Source organism: Anticarsia gemmatalis, chromosome 16 (assembly GCF_050436995.1).
Source record: "Anticarsia gemmatalis isolate Benzon Research Colony breed Stoneville strain chromosome 16, ilAntGemm2 primary, whole genome shotgun sequence".
Taxonomy (NCBI): domain Eukaryota; kingdom Metazoa; phylum Arthropoda; class Insecta; order Lepidoptera; family Erebidae; genus Anticarsia; species Anticarsia gemmatalis.
Window position 1 is genome coordinate 3,944,136 of NC_134760.1, and position 21,793 is coordinate 3,965,928.

Here is a 21,793-nt window from a genome sequence, read left to right on the forward strand (position 1 = left end):
CATGCTGCACATTTAATTTTAAATTTTTGTAGTTTTATTTGAACTTTTATTATCCAAGTTACCTGTTTATGCCAATATCGCAAAAAAAAATATGCATTTGCATTGCTAACATATTAGTTGACATACTAAATCCGTAAGGCACTCCTAATAGGCGTAATAGATATTAACAATGCATAAATCACGTTTAAATCACTACCAAGTAGGAACAAATGTGTAAGACGTGTACAAACATTGGTCCCAAGGGACTATGCGTGACCTCTTGCTCACTAAGGGGCTGTGATAATGGCCTTTTGAACACCATTAGTTACCCCGTTTATACATAAATAATCCATTTGTCTACTATTATTAAGTAATCTATATCGTCCCAAATACTCGTAATCCCAAGTTTCAAGGCCATGTCTTACTTTAACGACATTGCCAGTAACTAATGAATTAATAAAACAGTAATTTTATTTGGTGAAATCAATTCGACAGACTAGATAATTCGGACTGTTTTTATCTTACAGAATCAATTGCGTAAGTATGGCTGCCATTAGTACTGCGGTTCAATTTTTCAAGCAACTTAACAGTTTTTCAATAACCCTCGGTCGTAGCAGTTCTGATAAGCCTGAACTTGTTTTGTGGAAAAGTATAATTACGTTTCCTTACGAATAAGGATGAGCGCGCGGGTGATCTGCATCTGAGAATCGTGTGTAAAAAAATCGTCTCTCTTATATGCGCGTGTGTTTCCGTGTATTGTTATAGTAGCCGGTAAAACCTAATAAGCTTCGGTTCTCTGGTTAATCGGAAAATTCTTCGGAAAAAGAAAAAGGTTTTTAACGAGCTCAGAAGCATTGTGCGGGGTCTATTGTATGGATCTACAGTGTTCTCGGCTCCCGTCTCGTTTGTGAAAATGCTTCATGTGCTGAGATGACGGCTCTTAGCGCTGTTAGTGCTGGAGTGTGTTGTTAATCGTTATTGCTGAGATATTGCACCCGGAATATGTTGGCGAATGCTACGGCTTGCCAAGTTGCCTCATTTTTCATAGGTAAGAGTTTTATATTTGAAAGGAAGTAATGGATTTTGGTAACAGATAGAGTTGAAAATGTTTTTAACAAATATTTTAAGATTATAAAATAAATATATAAAGTAATTTCCCACCGACTTACAACAACTGAAAAGTGTTTTTCCAAGTTGCGAAAGTTTAAATACATTTCCCTCCATATTTTCTCCGAAACTAAAAAGTAGAATATGTTCATAATTTATGTAATTGTCATCAGTAGGTGTGCTATAATTGTATATCTGCGATTCTTATTTTCAGTTTTAAACTATGGGTAATTATTAAAGAAATGTCTACCAATTTATAGTTAATATACTTAATTATTTATATTTTTGTTGCAACATGAAATAGTAAAGGAAACAACAATGTAACCTGCAATAAACAGAGTTGATGGGTATTGATCGATTGTGCAACAAACTACGACGGACTACTTCCTATTGTCGTCAACTCGACAATTAGCACGGTAGCTACAATCACGAGTTAAAATGTATACACGATGTCACACCTCCTAACATACTTTAAGTATAAAATACTCATAGCCAGTTGCGTTCACTGGTCAATAAATCTATCGATCCAAAAACGAATAGCCAAAAAATCCAGAAAAATACTCCATTGATGGGGAGCGGCTTTGTGCTATTCGATCTGAGCGACTCCATGCTTCTGAGGGAACGTAAAAAGTCGGTCCCGGTTGTTGTCTATTAAGATAACAGTCGTTAATCCAAATTGAAAGTCTTTCAGGCGTCTTGAACAATTTTGGCACTAGGTTAATCACTAACTACACGATTAAATAAATTAAAAGTGTATTAATATCAGTGTTACTACTGTAAATATAAAATGTAAATACACAGTGTTTGTAAACTTTCTTTAAATTTTAAGAACAGTGGTTATTTGTCTATTTTATCTTTCATTGTTTTAACCAAAATTAAGGTTGGGACATGATAGTGTGTACAATTTACATTCTACATATTTTGCATAATTTCGCCTATGACTGTATCATTTGACGTCTTCGCTATAAATAACCGTTTAATGTGTTTATTTGTTGATATGATTGATAAACGAGAAGAGACGAAACACGATCTAGATTATTTATGTCATGAATAACTTAAGCCGGGATGATTGGTAGATAGTTTTTGCTGTTTCGAGGTTGTCTGAATGGTCAAAATTTGGACGTGTAATAATATTCTATACTATTAAACATTTTTTTCAGTCAAAATTATTGTTTCATAGTTGCAGCTGAAAAATCTAAGGTCTTGTCTAGTAGTTAGTAATCCTAGTTATAATTCTAGTATTCATTATGATCTGGTTCTGTTACAAAATAAAGTATAATAATGAAAAAGTAGAATTATGTTATTTGTTGTAAATGCTAGAGTGCGTTACATTCATCAGGTTTTTGTATGTGATATTGACAGCTAGTATAGTACATAAGATACCTGTATACTCTAATTAATCGTAATGTATTTATTTATAGATTATCTATATCTGGTCGACATGACACAAATTCCTAATAGAACATATTAAGATATATCTTAATGAATTTTCCGTTCCTTGATTTAATTTGATATTAACAGAGGAATGTGGTATTCTCTCTTGATAAAACTATTGTTTATGAATTATGCCTGTTTAAAAAAGTATTTCTAAAATAAACTTCTAAAATGATTTGGCAATATTTGACATAGAGCATAAAAACTTATCCTATCTACAAATAAGTAAGTAAATAAGATTTACGATTATTTATATTAAGATAATACGTAAATAAAGTCTTCGTAACTTTGGCTGTCGTAATAAAATTTAAAAAAATGAATAAATTGCTTATTGTTCACATTATGGAAATTATATTTTTACCTTTAATGTTTATTCTCAGCAAGTAACGTTGAATATTTAATTAGGTACAAAGATTAATTTTTATTCCGTATAACATTATGATTTAATAGGAAGATGTACTTTGCAACTCATAAATATAAGAGTAATCAGCTACGTGATTTAAATTGAAAAAAATTGGGAACTCTTTGGATAAATCGATCCTGCTTGGTAATTTTCCATAAAAGTAAAAGAAAATATTTATTTCCTGCATAGTCCCACAACTTAGTAGAGAGCCTTGGCGTACACGATTGATCTAGATTATAATTAATAAATATGACATGGTATCAGACAGGCCACCGTCGGTTTCGTATAAGCCTGCACGTCTCTCATATTTTTTATTCTGAATTTTGTGTACCTCAGCCAGTCGCGAACCTTGCATACAAGTCTCTTTACTAAGTTATTGGACTATATTAAAATAATTTGTTTTGAGATAATAAGTACTATGAGAAGAGATGAAAATATCAAAACATACAGCACATTCACCAAAAACTAAATTTCATTAAGCGATTTTTAAAACTGCAGTAAACATATCGTACTTTACCCAAATACTTTTACAGTTCCTCTTATCTTTTAGTTCTCGCTCTACTTTCATACGTTTACGATCACCTCGGGTAATAGTTGCCGATAGTTTATCACAAGTTATTTATATTTATTGACTTTTAAACGCCTTCTATGCAAGCCAGAACATTTAAATGTAATGAATTTGTTGTGTAACGATGAACGAATGTAACGACTCGTTCAGAAATTTTTTGGTGTTCGTTTTTACAATGATACATCTATAATATCATGCCTTTTATTTCCGAAAGTGTAGGCAGATGTCACAAAAGCAGTCGATCAGTTCGTTTTTATAGATCAACAGAGATGTAAAATACTCCTTCGACTATTATTTATTTTTATCTCTGCGTTATCCTAGACTAGCAGAGAAAGCCTCAGGCATTAAGTCCGTCTTGTATCTTTTGTGTACATGAAGTTCAAATACTTAAATAAATAAATAATTCTAGATAGAAACAGGCATTATTGCAAGTTGTCCTCATTCATTATTAGACTCATTTTATGCTATTTACTTGTGACGAAACCTTGAAAAATAAATTGAGACGACAATCCTTGAAGCTGTATTATTTAAATTATTGAATTGCCTGAACAATTCAGAATGTTTACAATGGAAAATGGAAATTGTAGTCATTTATTATATTACCTGCGTGCAAGTAATTTCATATTAGTTTATGTAGAGCCTTTATATTGAGTAAATTGTCCATTTGTTTTAAAGTGATATTCTTTCTGCAATTTTCTTATTTATAGATTACAATCCTATGTTATTTGAGGTATATCAATATTCTATTCTTTCTTAAAACATTATGTAATAAAACATAGTTTCTCTGTAATACCTTCAAAGTAAATTACGATAACAACTTGAAATTAGTATTTAACTTGTATGTTTAGTTCTTTGAAGTCAATTATTCAATCTATTTTGGAGTAAAAATAGTAAACAAACATAAACAAACCCGTATTCTCCATACAAGCATGACGGATTGCTTGTCGACCGGCTGCGACAAGAGACCTTTTTGCTGACGTAACAAACTTCTATTGAAACAATTTTCGTCATCGTTCTGCGTGACTGAGTGAAAAATATACAAAGCAAATATTACGCTTAATCTATTACAACGTATCTTGATTTATTTTTGTAATTAATTATAGACAGCGCCTTTTGAAGATATTTGAACGAATTAGGTCAAAAACCTGGAGACATTGCGTGTCGGTGTTATTCCCGAACGGGAACAAATTATTTGTGTAATATTATTATAGTTACAACTAGTTTGACAACTAAGAGTCAGCATTACGAAATATTAAAACAAAATATTCCTGCTATTATGATAAATTACTCTTTTCTGAATTTTGAATCAAAGTATAAACGAAAATGAAGAAGAAGATTGACATTTGAATGTAAGCTTTTTATTTATCAAACATAGAGCACAGAATCTATAGAACTTTCTACTAAAATGCAAGTACATGAGGAAGTTAACTCTAAGTTACTTCATAGAACAGCATTAAAATCTCTGCTTCCATTCAATGAACGATGACTAGGTACGTATATCGTATAGCTATCGTGTAAATATTCATATTTCGGTAACATTATAGTAAGTAATACAAGTTTATGGTTTAAGGTGTGACATGAATTTATAAAGGCTCGTAGCCTTGTCCCAGATTTTTAGTGTTTCACAGTGGAACATACAATAATACTATGATTTTGTTTGTCTTTGTTAGAAATTGAATATTCAATATCTAAACTAATATTATACAACAAAGTTTGCATTTTTCGATATCTGTAGGAACGTATGTTTGTTACTCACTCATGCCTACTGAACAGATTTTAATGCAATTTGGTGCACAGAGAGATTAATTTTGATATAAAATTGGAAAACTTTTCTCCTAGTGCTTACTTATGTGAAATCTCAGTCCAAACCTATCATGACACTTTCAGACAGGTATCTGCGGGCGCAAATTTTAAGTAGGCAGCAGGTAACGGTAAATTAAATTCTGGATATTTTTTGCGATAAGTCAAATTAAATTTACATTTGTTTTAAAACTCAACTAGCTGACTACTAGCTTGTCCAATGTATTCCATCACCACAAAGATAACTAATAAAATTCTTAATACTTTGTTACTTAGTAAAAAAAACTGTGATTATTTTACTTTTCAGGTATAGCTGAAATATGTTTCATGTCAGCCCCCATCGGACAGTGCAGCTATTGCTGCCCGAGAGATGACACCGTCGACATACAGTACCAATTATACACTAGGTACGTTACGTATTGTTTACATATAAATTAATTTAATACAAACTAAGATTAAACAAGGTCATTGTCAAGGAGAGTCAAAAACGTTCTCAATGTAATTGTTTATATTTTTTTTGATTCTCCCATTGACCGTCAAAATTCATATTACGATTCGCGTCACAGTAACTGGCGCAGGTTTACGTCCTTGTATGTTATTTACCTATCTAAACAAGGAAGTCTCATAAACGTGTGTTCATATAAACGAGTGCACTCAATTATTCATTATATGAGATAACATTACTACAACAGTATTACGTGACCTGCATGGCTGCATGCAGGCAGGTTCAATCACAAGGCTGTACAGTGCATAGCTTTGTTTAACTCCATAATTGCCCTAACCTTTGTTCAGCAAAACACTGGCTGAGTTTCATGACTGACCACCGTTAGGAAATAACAAAACATGGGTTTGGACATGAGGTCATGTGTTCGTGACAACTCCACCCTTTAATATATCCTTGTATGAAGAATGGGACGACTACGGAAATATAATTTTGATTAAAAACGAGAAATATGAGACGGAAAAATAAATGAGAATGTTTCGGTAACGATCGTTTTCGTTTTGGACGTTTGTAGTATTTATTGTCCTTTGTTTAGATTACATTACACTTTATTTGACAAGTTATTTTACGATGGCTCCAAAACTTCTTTGTGCTAGCCAACACACCTAAATATAGGATGTCCTAGGGAATGTTCTGTGACAAACGGATCAGTGATATTACAGCGAGACAGTTAGCACGGCGACTGGAAACGTTCTCAGGTGGACGCTATTACCCAATTATTTCCTACGACACCCACGGGAAAAAACAAAACGGTTATATTTTTAGCCTAAAAGACTTACAACTTTTATTTTAACAATACTCCCACGACATAAATACGTACAATGGCTTTATATTTAGCTGGAAAATTCAAGGATTCCTTTGAAGTCCTTTTATCAAGTTTTTACGAACTCTTTCCTTTATCAAACTACACAATTACAAGTTGTGCAACTTGTTTGTTTATAGGTCGAATCCCACGACATATCAAGTAATACCGGTGAATGACACCGCGGGGCTGCGCGCTTCCGGCTTTGACTTCGCGAACCCCACTGTCATTTATCTGATGGGGTTCTCTGAGTCGACGCAAGGGATCGGCACCACTACTGTTAAAAATGGTAAGTTAAGGATTATTCTCATTGATTAAAAGTATTATAAAAATATCTATATTAAGAAAAAAAAAGATGTTTAGTAGTATTGTCTTTTGGAACTCTAAAAGTACCATTGTACCATTACATTAAGGGCTTTAATGAGGGTTTCTGTAAAATTTTGCATAATAACTTTTTATCTTACTTTGTGTTGATATTTTATTCTATAGTCTCTTGAATGCATCTACTTGAATCGAGCTGTGGCATATGTATTCTATGAGTACTAACATATAATAATAGCTTTTAAATTGTTTTTAATTCTTTAATAGTTTTCGTTCGCGAAACAGTTGTTAATACATGCATGGCGTGACCACTTCGTAGCATGAAGGGGTGTCTACGACGTCTACGCCGTAGCCGCTCTGTCAAGAGCTTTTTACTTATATGATTGGCTATGGCTTAAGTCGTTTACAAATCATATTTAATAATTGGCCATAGTTAAACGGAAAGGATCCAACCCACACTATGGGTAAAATGAGTTATGTATACCAAAACACTCCTTGAAGTTAAAATTTTAATATCACGAAAACAATCCAAGTAAAATTCAAACCCACCATGAAGTTATAGTCCTGAGTTAGTCCCCAAAGTTAGTGATCTGAACTTAAAAGTTAAATATCTCGAAACTACGTCTGTGTGGGTTGGATCGTTTCTGTTTAACTATGGCCAATTATTCATTCAGTAGTATTCATATTTACGGAACTAAAAATTATAAACTGTTACAAAATTGATGTCTCAAAAGCATTTTATCTTTTTCATTGGAATAATTTTACTAGGGAAATTGTGAAACAAACCCTTTTCATTATATGGAGGGTTTCGTTTGCCATTTATTTTATAATTAAATATTGTTTGAATGAGTAGAATCCGTATCAAAAGAGTTCCATTTCTCTCATTAAAATTAATATTTTTATTATATCACTACCTGTTAGAATAGTCTAGTAAAATATAAGAGTAGATACGTATTATCTGCGAATTATGCTCGAAAAATATTGCTTTGTCCTAAAAAGCACTATTATTTCACCTTTGATTTCGTACAACCTACATCGTATGAACGAAGCCATTCATGTGAGTTTAAATCTCAACATTTTTATTGACAGACACCCACGCGTACCCAAACATAGTCCTGTTTCGAATAAACGTGGGCGAACACGCCAATATCCTTGCTTAAAATGTATTTCTGTTCTAATTATAGAACGCTTTTTATTTTAACGTTATAGTGTACTTACACTTTAACATTTTTCAAGTTCATAATCTTTTGATTCGAACACACCACTAAAAAGATCTCATCATATTTTATAACACGCTAAATTATTTCAGTTTAAAACATATTCTATCTTAATACGTTAAATTTCACCTTTCTTATCTCGGTAGACAAAGACCAAAGAACGCAACGTGTTACGAACTCTACAAACTTCTTTTGTTTTATCTTGTCAAACAGATGCAGTACCTCGATTCTCTACCACTATCGACTACCGACAACCGGCTAGCTATCGAAATTTTGACATTTAGAATGTACTGCCAAAATGTTTTTTACGACACCCGTTAGAGGCGCTGATCAGATTTTCATACAAAATTTCTCGATGACAGGTCGGTTGTCGGTAGTCGATAGTAGTAGAGAATCGAGGTAGATGGTTAGATGAAAGTGTTAACTGCGAGCAAAGTTCAGTACAATCAGTGCCAGTGATCAATCTAGTTGTGATTGATAGTACCTTAACCCTATTGCGTTGTTAATGACTGTACCACACCGTGATAACTTCTGCCCGTCATTTATTATTTATGGAATATAAATATGGTGGCTTTGCGGTAATAAAATGATCGTATCGTGCTGTGACAATATCGTTATTTTTATAAGGTTAATGCTAATGTAATTTGGGGTAGTTTCGCTTGAGATTGTTGTTGGTAAATATCAGTGTTTTATTGTTTTCAGCATTCCTGGCGGCGGGTAATTATAACTTCATCGCGGTGGATTGGTCGAGGCTTATCGTCTTTCCATGGTAATTGACTAAGCTATTTGTTATTGCACACCAAATCTGGTATTCAATGACTTTCGATAATACGATGATAAGGTGTACAGCTACTTATAAGCCCTTTCTTTTTCAAAAATGAGTATTGAGTGTTGATATATATGTTTTCAGTTATGCTATGCCCAGCAAAATGCGATTTATTCCAAGATTGTAAGATAATACTACTAAAGTTAACCTTTATATCTCATTCTTATACATTCTTGTGTATGAATAAGTTGTAAGTGTTAGGTACATTACGTTAATTACGTAATTTGTAATTCGCGAAGTTTCCATGTAAACATGCGACGAATATTCTTCCAAAAGGAAAGCGTTATGGGACTGATATTTATTGCGCAGTGGCCGTTAGCCAACGTTTCAATGTATTTATGTCTTGTTCCCACTCTCACAAGTGAATCACAAAATACTGTAAGTGAAATTCAACACTATCGGATAGTTTACGATGCGCTATCAAATATTGTCTCATGAGGAAAGTTTAGAAGCTCTGAATTTTCTTTAAAGTATCGGGATATTATATATAGAGGAATTTTGTTCCGATCTTTATGTTGTAAAATCTGAAAATGTTTGATGTGGTGAACCTAAACTCCACCTAAACTCCTTCTACTCTATGGTAGATGCCATATATTAATCATATAACGATTTGGCATTCTCTGTCAATAAATATATCAAACACGTAATGCTCGTATTTTATTAATACATAATATTGGCGACGAGGAAAAAACTGAACCTAAATGGAAAAGCTACGTAAAAAACGGAGCACCCTACGTGGGATGCTCACCAGACTCGATACCTACATCGAGCAGAGGGCGACGATGTCTGACGAGGACATCACCGCTCGCTCCGCAGCCTTGAAGGACACCATAACAGCACTGCGAGAGTTACAAGAGAAGATAGAAAACAAAACCATAGATGATAACGATGAAACAGCGTATTTACACGAACAAAATTACGGCTACGAATTCGAAGAACTTCACACTATTTTAGTATCAAAACTGTTAACAAAAAAAAACCATTATTCAAGGTCAGCGACAGGAAGACCAACATAGAATATACCAATACCATAAGATTATACCAAAAATACAATTTAATCCTTTACATGAATCAGAAACGTTCAATAACTTTAAAAAACGTCTGGAAGTGTACTTTAGACTTAATGAAATTACTGAGCCCCACATGAAGACAAATATTCTTCTGTCTACATTATCACCAGAACTCCATGAAAAATTATGTGATTTAATAGCACCAGACGAACCATTGAATAAGACATTTAACGAAATTACTGAAACACTTGACGACTACTTAGACCCAAAACCTAGCAAATGGGTTCTACAACATAAATTTATATCGAGAACTCAAAAATCGGATGAAACAGTAGCGCAATACGCCGCAGATTTAAAAAAGCTCACTACCAACTGCGAATTTAAATGTCAACACTGCCAGAAAAACATTTCAGAAAGCTTTTTATCTCTTCAACTCATAAGAGGATTGAAAGATAGCGACGCACGTACAAAAATTTTACAAGACCGAACAGTATGTACATTTAAACACCTGACACAGATTGCAACATCTATTGAAATGAGTAAAGCAGAAAATACATCAATGCTTCCGAATGAACAACCAAGTAGTGACAATATCAATAAAATTTCCACTGATTCCTACAATAATTCAAAAAAATCTCCTTTTAGAGGAATCACACCAAGAGATTTAAAAGGGAAATGTTTCCGCTGTGGTTTAAATCACGAAACCAAGAAATGTAGCGCTATAAACATAACATGCTATAAATGCAAGAAGGTCGGACACTTAGCTAGTGTAGTGTGTCTACAACGGCGCTCAGATGTGAAGCCCAGTAAGACTACACCGGATATAAATCAATTAAACGACTCAGCGATAAGCGATGATGATGAATGGAATGATATTAATGTTATATCTGGTGAAACATCCGAAAAATACATGATAACGGTACACATTGAACATGCTAAGATGAAAATGGAATTTGACACTGGAGCCACACTTACTTCTATGTCATTACGAGACTACAGAAAATTGAAAATCGGCAAAAGAATCTTTAAAACTAATATAAAACTCAAAACATATACCGGCGAAGTAATCGAACCTGCAGGTGTTGCATACGTTCAATGCAGATGCCAAGGAAAAGAATTCCACGGTAAATTATACCTCATCAACAACAACGTTGACCCCGTTTTTGGCCGGAGTTGGATGAAAGAACTCGAAACTCTAAATTTAGCAGATATAAAAACTTTGCAGCAATCAGAAAACTTAGAATTAGACCAGCTTTTGGAACTTTACAAGACATCAGTATTTCGATCCGACTTAGGCGAAATACCCAATTACAGAGGACACCTAAATCTACAAGAAAACACAAGACCAATTTTTATCAAACCACGTAGAATACCGTACGCTTTAAAAACCAAAGTGGATGAAGAGATCGAGCGACTATGCAAACAGGGTGTCATCACGAAAGTCGACCACTCTGATTGGGGTACTCCAGTGGTACCAGTTGTCAAACCGAATGGGAGTATCCGATTGTGCGCTGATTATAAAGTTACACTAAATAAAGTCATACAAGATGAACAATATCCAATACCTATGATAGAAGATATATTTGCAGAGATGAACGGAGGTAAACTATTCTGTACACTCGACATCACCCAGGCATATCTCAACATGACAATGGATGAAGAAAGCGCAATGCTACAAACACTAAGTACGCATCGAGGCACTTTTAAGGTGAACCGCCTAATGTTCGGCGTTAAGGTCGCGCCGAGCCTTTGGCAGAAATTTATGGATAAACTCCTTCAAGATCTCGAAGGTGTAAAATGTTTCTTTGATGACATCATCATTCAAGGCATCAACAAAGAACAATTACTACAGAGACTTAAGCTCGTGTTAGACAAACTAAAAGAAAGTAACCTACGAGTAAACAAAAATAAGTGCCACTTTTTCAAAACAAGCATCGACTATTTGGGACACACTATCGACAAAGAAGGTCTACACAAAAACAGAGAAAAGATTAACGCAATAATTAAAACAGAACGCCCAGTCAACACCGCAGAATTGAGGACATTTCTTGGAATGGCAAATTTTTACAACAAATTTATACCCAACCTATCATCGATCACGAATCCACTGAACAACTTACTCAAGAAAGAATCTAGTTTTCGATGGTCTACAGAATGCGAACAGAGCTTTATACACATTAAAAAAGAAATTCTAAGCGAAAGAGTACTTATACATTTTGATCCCAAGAGGCCCTTGGTTCTTGCAACAGACGCATCTCCACTGGGAATCGGAGCAGTACTATCACATAGACTCCCAGATGGATCAGAAAGACCGATAGCATTCGCTTCCAGAACACTATCGGATAGCGAGAAGAAGTACAGCCAAATTGACAAAGAAGCTACTGCCATATACTGGGGATTGAAGAAGTTCTTTTATTATTGTTACGGTAGAAAATTTATCCTAGTGACAGACCATAAACCACTGACAATAATTTTCCACCCACATCAAACGTTACCAGCAATGAGTACAATGCGATTATTCCACTACGCTCATTTCTTATCTGGATTTGACTACAACATTGAATACAGAACTTCGCCTAACAACTCAAATGCAGATTACCTATCCAGGTTCCCAGTAGAAAACACAAAGGCAAACAAAATGGACCAGAATTACAGCTTTCAACTTCAACAAATACATACCATTGATGTCAACCCAAATATCATAGCGAAAGAGACAAGTATTGATTCCGATTATACACCATTAGTACTCGCATTACAAACTGGCCGATCACTTAAAACGCTCGGTTACAATGATAATGAATTTACTTTACAAGATGGATGTATACTAAGAGGAACGCGAGTCTTAATCCCAAAAACATTACGCGAACGAGTGCTGGACGAACTACACCTCGGTCACCCGGGCATTGTGAAAATGAAGCTACTGGCCCGCAGTTTTGTATACTGGAAAGGAATTGACAATGATATCGAAACAAAAGTTAAGTCCTGTAGAACATGTAGATTACAACAAAATGAACCAGAGAAAGCACCACTACACCACTGGGAACACCCAAAGGGCCCCTGGCAAAGGCTTCATATTGATTTTGCCGGACCTGTTTACGGATACTATCTTTTAATAGTTGTAGACGCATTTTCGAAATGGACAGAGATTATACCTACTAAATCAACGACAAGCTCTTGGTGCATCCAAAAATTGAAAGAACTATTTTGCACCTATGGAACACCTCTACTCCTTGTCTCAGACAATGGCCGACAATTCGTATCGGGAGAGTTCGAAAAATTTCTAAAAGACTGTATGATTTCGCACAAAACCTCTGCTCCATACCACCCTGCAACCAATGGACAAGCTGAACGATACGTACAAACAGTCAAGAGAATCTTACGAAGCTTAGAGGGAGAAAGGGGTAATCTTCAAGAGAAACTTGTCATGGTAAAAACTCGCCTCAGACGGACACCAAACTTGAATGGTCAGACACCTTATCAGTTAATGTTTGGAAGAGAAGTTCGAACAGCATTACACTGCATGTTTAGAAACACCCATAAAAAAACTACATCAAAACATCAAGAGATCAAGGTCAGACAGTTGGAAGTCGGCGAACGAGTACAGGCCCGTGACTACACGAGTGCTAAGCACCATTGGCAGTTTGGTACCATCACAAGACGTCTAGGCCGACTTCATTATGAGATCCGCACCGACAACGGCGATGTCTGGCGCCGACACCTCAACCAGGTGTTGGCTGCATCTTATATTCAGCAGAACAGCTAAGAGGTTAGGAGGGGAGAAATGTGGTGAACCTAAACTCCACCTAAACTCCTTCTACTCTATGGTAGATGCCATATATTAATCATATAACGATTTGGCATTCTCTGTCAATAAATATATCAAACACGTAATGCTCGTATTTTATTAATACATAATATTTGACTTTATGTTCGTAGCATTAGAATGTAAAATTACGACATAAGTATTGTGAAGATATTTTTAAAAACTTTAAAACCAAGTTCTAAGTGCAGCAGTAAACTACTTTAACAACAATTACATGAGTCTAAAAGTACATAATACCACAGGTATCGATAACGTTGACTCCACAACAGACCAACAGTAATATTGGTGTACTCACACATCTACTATATCAATAATAAACATATGTCTAGGTACATAACAGCAGTGCGCAACACTCGCTACATGGGCAGACGTCTGGCTGGCTTCATACAATTCCTCGACTCAGTCGGGGTTCCTGTGTCAACCCTGCATGTGGTGGGGTTCTCCCTCGGCGCCGAGGCCGCCGGGTTCGCGGGCAAGCGCCTGCGGTCACAAGGCCTGGTACTCGGCAGGATTACCGGTGAGTAACGCCGCTATTAACGCGAGATATTGAGCCAAAGGAATTTGTGGGCTGCAACAAATACCGCAAATTCAGCTGGTGAAATTTCAGAGAATATTGTTTAAGTCTGTGTTATTGAATAGGTATTAAAAATATGTTGCACAGTTTGCTGATTATTGATTTGTAATACGATATACTTAGTACACTGGATAATAAAAATGCACTTAGTATTAAGAAGTCATATTGGAAGAAAGTAGTATTGTAGTAGAAGTAAGTAATTCAGGCTTTACACAAATTTCAACAAGAAACAAACGAAGATCCGTTCTTGACACGACATTTTAACATTTTTTGTCCACTAATGCATTTCGGACGCGGATGACGACATAATGGATTCACAAGAGATGCAGAAAAGAGCCGACAATTTCGTTCCATTACACAGCACTTACTCGCTTTTGGGACAAAAAGGTTTAATTCCTTTCTGAAATTTTACTTCGTTTCTTTGAAAATACATTTTTATTGTAACGTGACAATACCGTTGCGGCAGTCTCTGATTTTGTTTGCACGTGGAACAAATATTTGTGTGAGCCACAGATATTCGTTTGTATGTCGTGTCCACGTGTAAGTGAATTGTGTGCTTGAAATGCCTTCGAAAGTAGTTTTAAGTTTAGTCTTTTAAAATTTACTTCCTATGTTTGTCTTATTCTCCAAATTATTAGACTCATTTAAGAAACTAGATAAGTTTATAATATGTCCGTAGGTCGGATTATAGTATCTAAACCTTCTTTTATCAATACAAGATATAAGAAGATACTCGCATTGCAAACTTTTTAATAATTTATCACAAACGCTAGTGCAGTTAGTTTATATTGTAATACTATAATTATCATTTCCAGGGTTGGACCCGGCCTATCCCGGCTACGGCCTGGCCAACAGCGATGGCCACCTGTCAAGAGGTGACGCAGCGTTTGTAGACGTTCTACACACGAACCCTATCCTAGGGTTCCCCACGGCTATAGGTGATGTGGACTTCTACGCGAACCCCGGGTCCTTCGTACAACCCGGCTGTTGGATAGATCAGCTTATTGTTAATAGAGAGTTTAGGTATATTTGTAAGTATTCTTTTCTATGTTTTAATTATTTTGATTTACATAATTACAAATATCCGTCACGCGATTCTGTGCAGAGAAATATTAAAAAAAAATTACGAAACTAGTTCTTGAGAAATACGCTAGTAGCGTTGATCAATTTGTGATACAAAATTTGTCGATAGCTAGCTAGTTGTGGATAGAATAAAAAATCACACAGGTCATTATACATCTTTCCTATCATCATTATTTACAGTTTTATTTCACCCACTACAAACTAAAGCATTCTCCCGTTCACGCCAGTCTAGACTAAGAAATTCCCGTCGAAATTCGACCAACCTCTGTCTAGTAATCGATCCTGAAACTTCACAACTTCGCGGTCGCAACGATTAAACCAATACGACAGCCATGTTTGTGTAATGTCTACATCGGTTCTTAAGTACCTATATTGTGTTTACAAGTTCTCCTACTGTTTACTGAGAAACAACACGAAGCATATGAACACTGTTGCGTTTTACTACATATTACTTAATATTACATAACTACATACCTGGTTTTGGGTACAATTACTGTATGAGGTTCCCGAAAGTATTTGTGAGGGGTGCCAATTGCTCCACCATCACCTGAATGAGATCGCTTCAATTTTTTTGATTAATAGCACAATTCTGTACAATCTGTACTGTCCAGTATCGAGAGTTTGACATTTAGAATGTATTGCCAAAATAGTTCCTACGACACCCGTTAGAGGCGCTGATCATATTTTCATACAAAATTTCTCGATGACAAACCGGTTGTTGATAGTCGATAGTAGTGGAGAATCGAGCTACAGCTCACTACTTTAATTGTTGTTAGCTCTTTGAAAGCTGAATCTACGTATCTAGAAATTTCACAGCAATTTAGTTTAAACCGTAGCAGATGACTTTCAAATAAGAAGAACGGATTTCTAACCACGTCTGCTATAACTCAGATTTGTCTTTAGAAGAACCATTACACGTACGACTTGTCATACAAGATGGTAATAATCTTTAAATATGCAGTCGAATGAGCCATTCTCACATCGTTGGGTTTCTTTTTAAGGGCTGTAAGTAAACAGAAATTCTTTTGAAAGACGTATTACTTGAATAATCAAGTTTAGAATAAATATACATTAGAAGACCCTCTTGGTTTCTCTTTTTATAAAAGACATCTCCTGCACTAAGAATTGCTCATGTGTCGCGGGACTTTGACAAACATACAATAACACTTTTATAGAAAAACATAGTAAAACGAACTGTAGTAACAACCATTAAGCAAAAAATGGAAAGCCAATTTTATCTTTTCAATTTAAAACAATCAACCAATCAACATCAATTTGCAAACATTGCAAAATGGATGACTGGGTCAATATTCGTGGAATCGAGTGGCACGTTTCCATTCACTCCTTGACATTCGCAGCCAAATGGACAGATTGCATAAATTTTATCAACGAATATCTATTCAATTTAAAAGAGAGACGCATTCACTTCATAGAACAAAGCCTTTTTACTCAAGTACATTGCGTTACGTAACTCCCAAGAAGGGATATTTCGACATTGACCTTCGCAGGGTTGATAAATGCCTCTACGTAGAAAAAAGAAGGACCACTGAACGCGTATAATAACAGAATATATTCCAATTATTTATAATACACATTTCGCGTGCTCACAAATAGAACAAGAGCCATGTTTCACAATAACGTCAGATTATGTTCATAAATGATGGCGTCGCAATAAACAATTTACTCTGCACTAATCCAATTACCTCGTCAATTTTGCCACGTTAGCACGATGATAGTAGGATGGTGCAACCCTAACAACCGCACATTTCGGCTAGAGGGTGCGATCGATGTTCTGACGTCACGACGCGGATGCTGCGGGGTGCGGCGCCGAAGGACGAGGCGCGGGAGGGGGGGCCGGTTCAACGTTACTACTACGCCAACCCTGATTATTTGCCTTTCAAAAAGCTATTATTAGCGTTCGTGTTTACTGAGCGGTGTCTGGCAACGGCTAAAATTAAATTACAAGGTATATTTTTTTGTACATTTTATCCGCCTGTCGCTTCATGTTGCCCTCTATAATTTTGGGTTATCAGCCCCGTCGTCCACGATTCATGTTACGCTTCGATTATGTAAGGTCTACAATGTTGGTCCGCTCTGATTCTGTAGCCCGGCCGTTATTGTTGAAGTTGCTAAAATTAATATTTATGGTGATTGCGATACCAAATGATTTACGATCATAATTATATTTGATCCGCATCCGAGAATTAATTTCAAAACGTTTCTTAAAAGTTATTGATTTATTATTATTATTGTTTTGAATAAATAAATTTGTTAAATAGGAATAAAAAGTCGCATTACCCTTGCTAAATAAATATTATCGCGTCATTTAGACAGTCTTGCATGCATGTCGCGTTCGTGCGACGCGTCGCGTCGTAGCAAATGCTACGAAAAAGAAAATTAAGTAGCCGTGTCACAGAATTTGAATTCTTCCATGTACCTAGAATTGAAAAGAATTGAAAAAATGTAATGTGTTATTGTATTTCGAAATGTCAGTGACGTTTTGTCACTCAAACATCATTCGGAAACACACATCACTCGTGTTTTAATCTTGTTCCTCATCGGGCTTAATACGTTTCGCAATTACATCGCTCAGAACATCAAACCACGTTTATAGCCCGTAACGAGAGCTTGTTCGTTATAAAAAATCGAAATGAGCCCGTACAATGGAATGCTTCATAAAGCTACCATGCGTAGGAATTTGACCTTTGTTGTTTCATAAATGTGCGCTAATTAAGAGTGATAATACGAACATATTTGGGCCACTCGTTAAGGTCGAAAATGGCGTAAAAGTGAATTGTTTTGGGAGGTTTCTACGGTAATTTGTGGATCATTGTAGACCTCGATTAAGTAAGGTTTTAATAGGGAAAAAGGAATTACTTCTAAGTATCAATTCCATTCGATTATTAACCTAGAATACAAGCAGCAAACTTATTATGCGACAGTAAAAGTAATAAAAAACGATCATTTGTAATACGAGTGGGACGGAACAGTTTCTTTCCCGTCATCACGTGCACTTTTATGTAACACATAAATATAAACAGTCTGAGTCCTCCCCCGCGCCGTATATCTGCCTCTAACTCTGAACAACTGCAAAACATTTTTTATTCCCGCCATTCCGTATAAATATATAAGTAACGAGAACGAAACACAATTGTGCAGAGATTTGTCGAGGCATTTTGCATTCTGCATTTTGATAAGAACTCAGCATATTTTGTTGGCACCAAGAATTTATAAAGAAGTAAACAACTACCTCTACTGTTTCAATATTACCATTTTATAGCTTGTTGGCTCGACAAGAGATTGTTTAAAATTTCTGCCCATTAACGGGCATAACTTTAATAACAATGCCCTAATATATAGGTGAACGAAAAGTATTAAGTCTTAGTATTAAAATGATTTCCTTTAACTGGACTTGCACTACCTATGCATACTATATTATATTACATTGGCTGGGATACATACATGAGTTAATAAAAGCACGAATCAACTACCGGACTGCAGTAAAGTTAGCTTAATATAAAGGTTAATACCATTTTAAATAAAAATCGGAAAGATTTTCCATTTCATTTCATCCAGTAGATTTCTCATCATTGATTCGTTTATCAATTTAGTTCGTTCTACCGTATAAATTTCGATAGCCTTACGTTTTATCTAGTCGTCGTGGGTGGGTACTACCACTTGGCTCGCGTCCAAAGATTGATCGTTAAGGCAAAATGTCAATAGCAGATTACTTATAGGTTATAGGCACCCATAGGCTACCATACGACCTCCCCTTACAAAATAAACAATGAAATTAAATGCTACTGGGGCAAAATATGTAGGTTAATTCCCGAGTGTATGTTTAGGTACCTTAAATTACAATAATGGGGGCTTGTAGACAAAATTGTACTGGATATATGGGTATGTTTCGTTTCTCTGCACTGAGAAAGAACAACAAAGAGGTAATGGGCAAAGATAAGTATGTTTTACAGCTATTGTGAGCTGTTTATCTTTGTGTAAGCTGTTAGGATTAACTGACAGTCATCGTTTTTCATGTGTATATACTTATATACTGTATACGGTGACCTTTAGTAGAATTCTGTTTGAAATGTTTTTTAGGAGCGACCTTTACCGTTCGCTTTTTGTAGATGGATGTTACGGATGGTTAATTTATGGAGTGTACTTTGTAACATTTACATTGGGTGCTTACAATATTTCACAGCAAAAGTTGAAAGCAAAATATTTTTTGCCCTATTTTTTAGCATGAGGATTTAACACTGCTTAAAAAGCATTAACATAAAATAAACGCAGCTAAAGATGCATTCGCAACAACGTCGTAACTCTCATAATTGTTTTGGGCCTTCTGGCCCTTGTTACAAAATACAAACCATTTATCACAGTTTGACAGACAGTTTGTATTTTGAAACAATTCACAACAAGTGACGAGTGTAACTCTTTGTTCTCAGACGGTTGTAGTCACGTCCGCGCATGGCGCCTGTATTCAGAGTCCCTGACCAATCCTGCCGGCTTCCCAGCCACTAGGTGCAGGGATTGGACGTCAGCTACAAGCCGATGCAGTTTCCAAACTGACGGCTATATGGGCATCGGTGCTGCACCACCGTAAGTTATTACAAAAATACATTATTTCACCAGAGTATTGAAAAACTTATTTGTAAATTAAATCTTTGCATAATGGCTATAAAGATCTATGTATTACTAAATATACAATGAAGTTCACTTGAACGTAGAAGTTTAAACGAGATCCTAAGACTTTTAAAGGTCTTCTTAAGGAATGGTTACCTACTGTATCACTTAAATATTTTATAGTTCATTTAATATATTTAATTCGCAACTGTCATACATATACATACACGATTGCCAATAATAACATGCATGTATTTAGAATCTATACTGCATCATGAAATTTGTAGTACCATATCGCTTGCGGATATCAGGCTGACCTACTTCGTACAGAACCTTCCCGGAGTCGGCTTCCTGAAGTGCACGCAATAACAGAGGAAATCGTTTAAAAATACCTCTATATTTATTCAATAAAACAGAGATAGGACACCGCTATATTAAACCGTGTTCCTGATATTAGATAGTTTAGTTTTACGATGATCCGTACAACTAGTAAAGGATATTTAAATATGTAAATTCAATTGTGATTGTCATTTTCATACCACTTGGACGAAATAATATTTCTAAAGCAGCGCGGTCCAAGATCAGATACAGTTTTGACGAGCCTTGGTAAAAGTTTTGTACCCTGTTATAAGTTACGAAGCGTAACAAATAAATAGGCTTCCCCAACTTGACCTTTAGTTCTGAACTACGGCACCATCCTACAGAGACCTGCGATAGACCTATTAGTCCTTTTCTGCTTCGATTGACTGACTACAGTGATTGAAACACTGTATGGGTCTTGCAACACTGGTCGTGGCCATATTTGTGGGCGTTTTACGACTACAGTGTACAAAGCACGTCTGTCGCATAGATCTGTGTGTAGACTACATGCTGAATTAAGACTCCAATAACAAGATTTCTGTTTGTCTCGCGCCAAATCTCGTAGCCTACGTGAATATTCCCTTTGATGTCAGATTGGCTCGAGCACATTAGCATATTATTGCATTTTTTCGTCTCCCACTGTGGGAACGAAGCTTCATTATAAGTTTTTCAGCATAACTGATATTTGTTATTAAAATTTTGGCCTCAAGCTTAAAATATTTCCATTGTTCGCAGGATGGCCGGGAAAATGTATTTTCTTACGAACACAAAACCGCCGTTCGCTCGAAATGGACCGTAGATGTAATTAACCAAATGCCAATCTAAATGTACAAATAAAAATAAACTATTGTGTGTTTCAAGACTTTTATTATTCTCTTTTTTTGGGTTTTTGTACACAGCAACAAAATGCATTTTATTCTTCGTCTACAAGCTGTTCTTTTTCATATCGTTTACCGATGTTACCTAATTAACCATTTAAGATATCTATTTTATCGGCTCTGATATTTCGGTTTAAATTGACTCGCTCGTAAATAAAGAATAGCATTTTTAACCAGCTTCATATAAAGGGTTATTACAAGAACGAGCACTTGACAGCATGAATACACATAGATGAGCCAACATTCGATTTACATGCCAAAAAAATAGTTTATTTCTAATCGCCATACGTATTAAATCTCGTCGAACATCAGACGTTCATATGGACGATATTTTTGAAATTGGTCTTCCTTGGCATACTGATAGTTGACAACCTCATCTTCGTGGTAAGAAGCATGCCAGTCTTCTGCCATTTTGATGCCTCTTTGAAGACGATTCATTCCCATGTCAAACAAATCTAACTCAATCGGACTCATCCGAGGTAA

General features: G+C 35.6%; 2 protein-coding genes across 4 annotated transcripts in view; one reads left to right on the forward strand and one right to left on the reverse strand.

Moving 5' to 3' along the window:
* The window catches only part of LOC142979231 (uncharacterized), a 67,188-nt gene that overhangs the window by 8,936 nt on the left and 36,459 nt on the right, over positions 1-21,793 (reverse strand). The window lies entirely within an intron of this gene.
* LOC142979232 (pancreatic lipase-related protein 2) lies at positions 724-21,292 on the forward strand. Its single transcript, XM_076124051.1, has 8 exons — positions 724-1,027; positions 5,599-5,698; positions 6,736-6,884; positions 8,836-8,902; positions 14,122-14,309; positions 15,182-15,397; positions 19,895-20,048; positions 21,168-21,292. Exons 1-8 carry the CDS (start codon positions 982-984, stop codon positions 21,229-21,231), a joined length of 984 nt encoding a protein of 327 aa, XP_075980166.1. The 5' UTR covers positions 724-981; the 3' UTR covers positions 21,232-21,292.

What these genes read in the sequence shown, in the direction of transcription:
- LOC142979232 (XM_076124051.1), top strand. Translation starts at nt 982, where the DNA reads ATGTTGGCGAATGCTACGGCTTGCCAAGTTGCCTCATTTTTCATAG. An exon ending in GGTACTCGGCAGGATTACCG is followed by an intron (nt 14,310 to 15,181) that starts GTGAGTAACGCC and finishes TATCATTTCCAG; the next exon opens with GGTTGGACCCGGCCTATCCC. An exon ending in GGCATCGGTGCTGCACCACC is followed by an intron (nt 20,049 to 21,167) that starts GTAAGTTATTAC and finishes CATTGTTCGCAG; the next exon opens with GATGGCCGGGAAAATGTATT.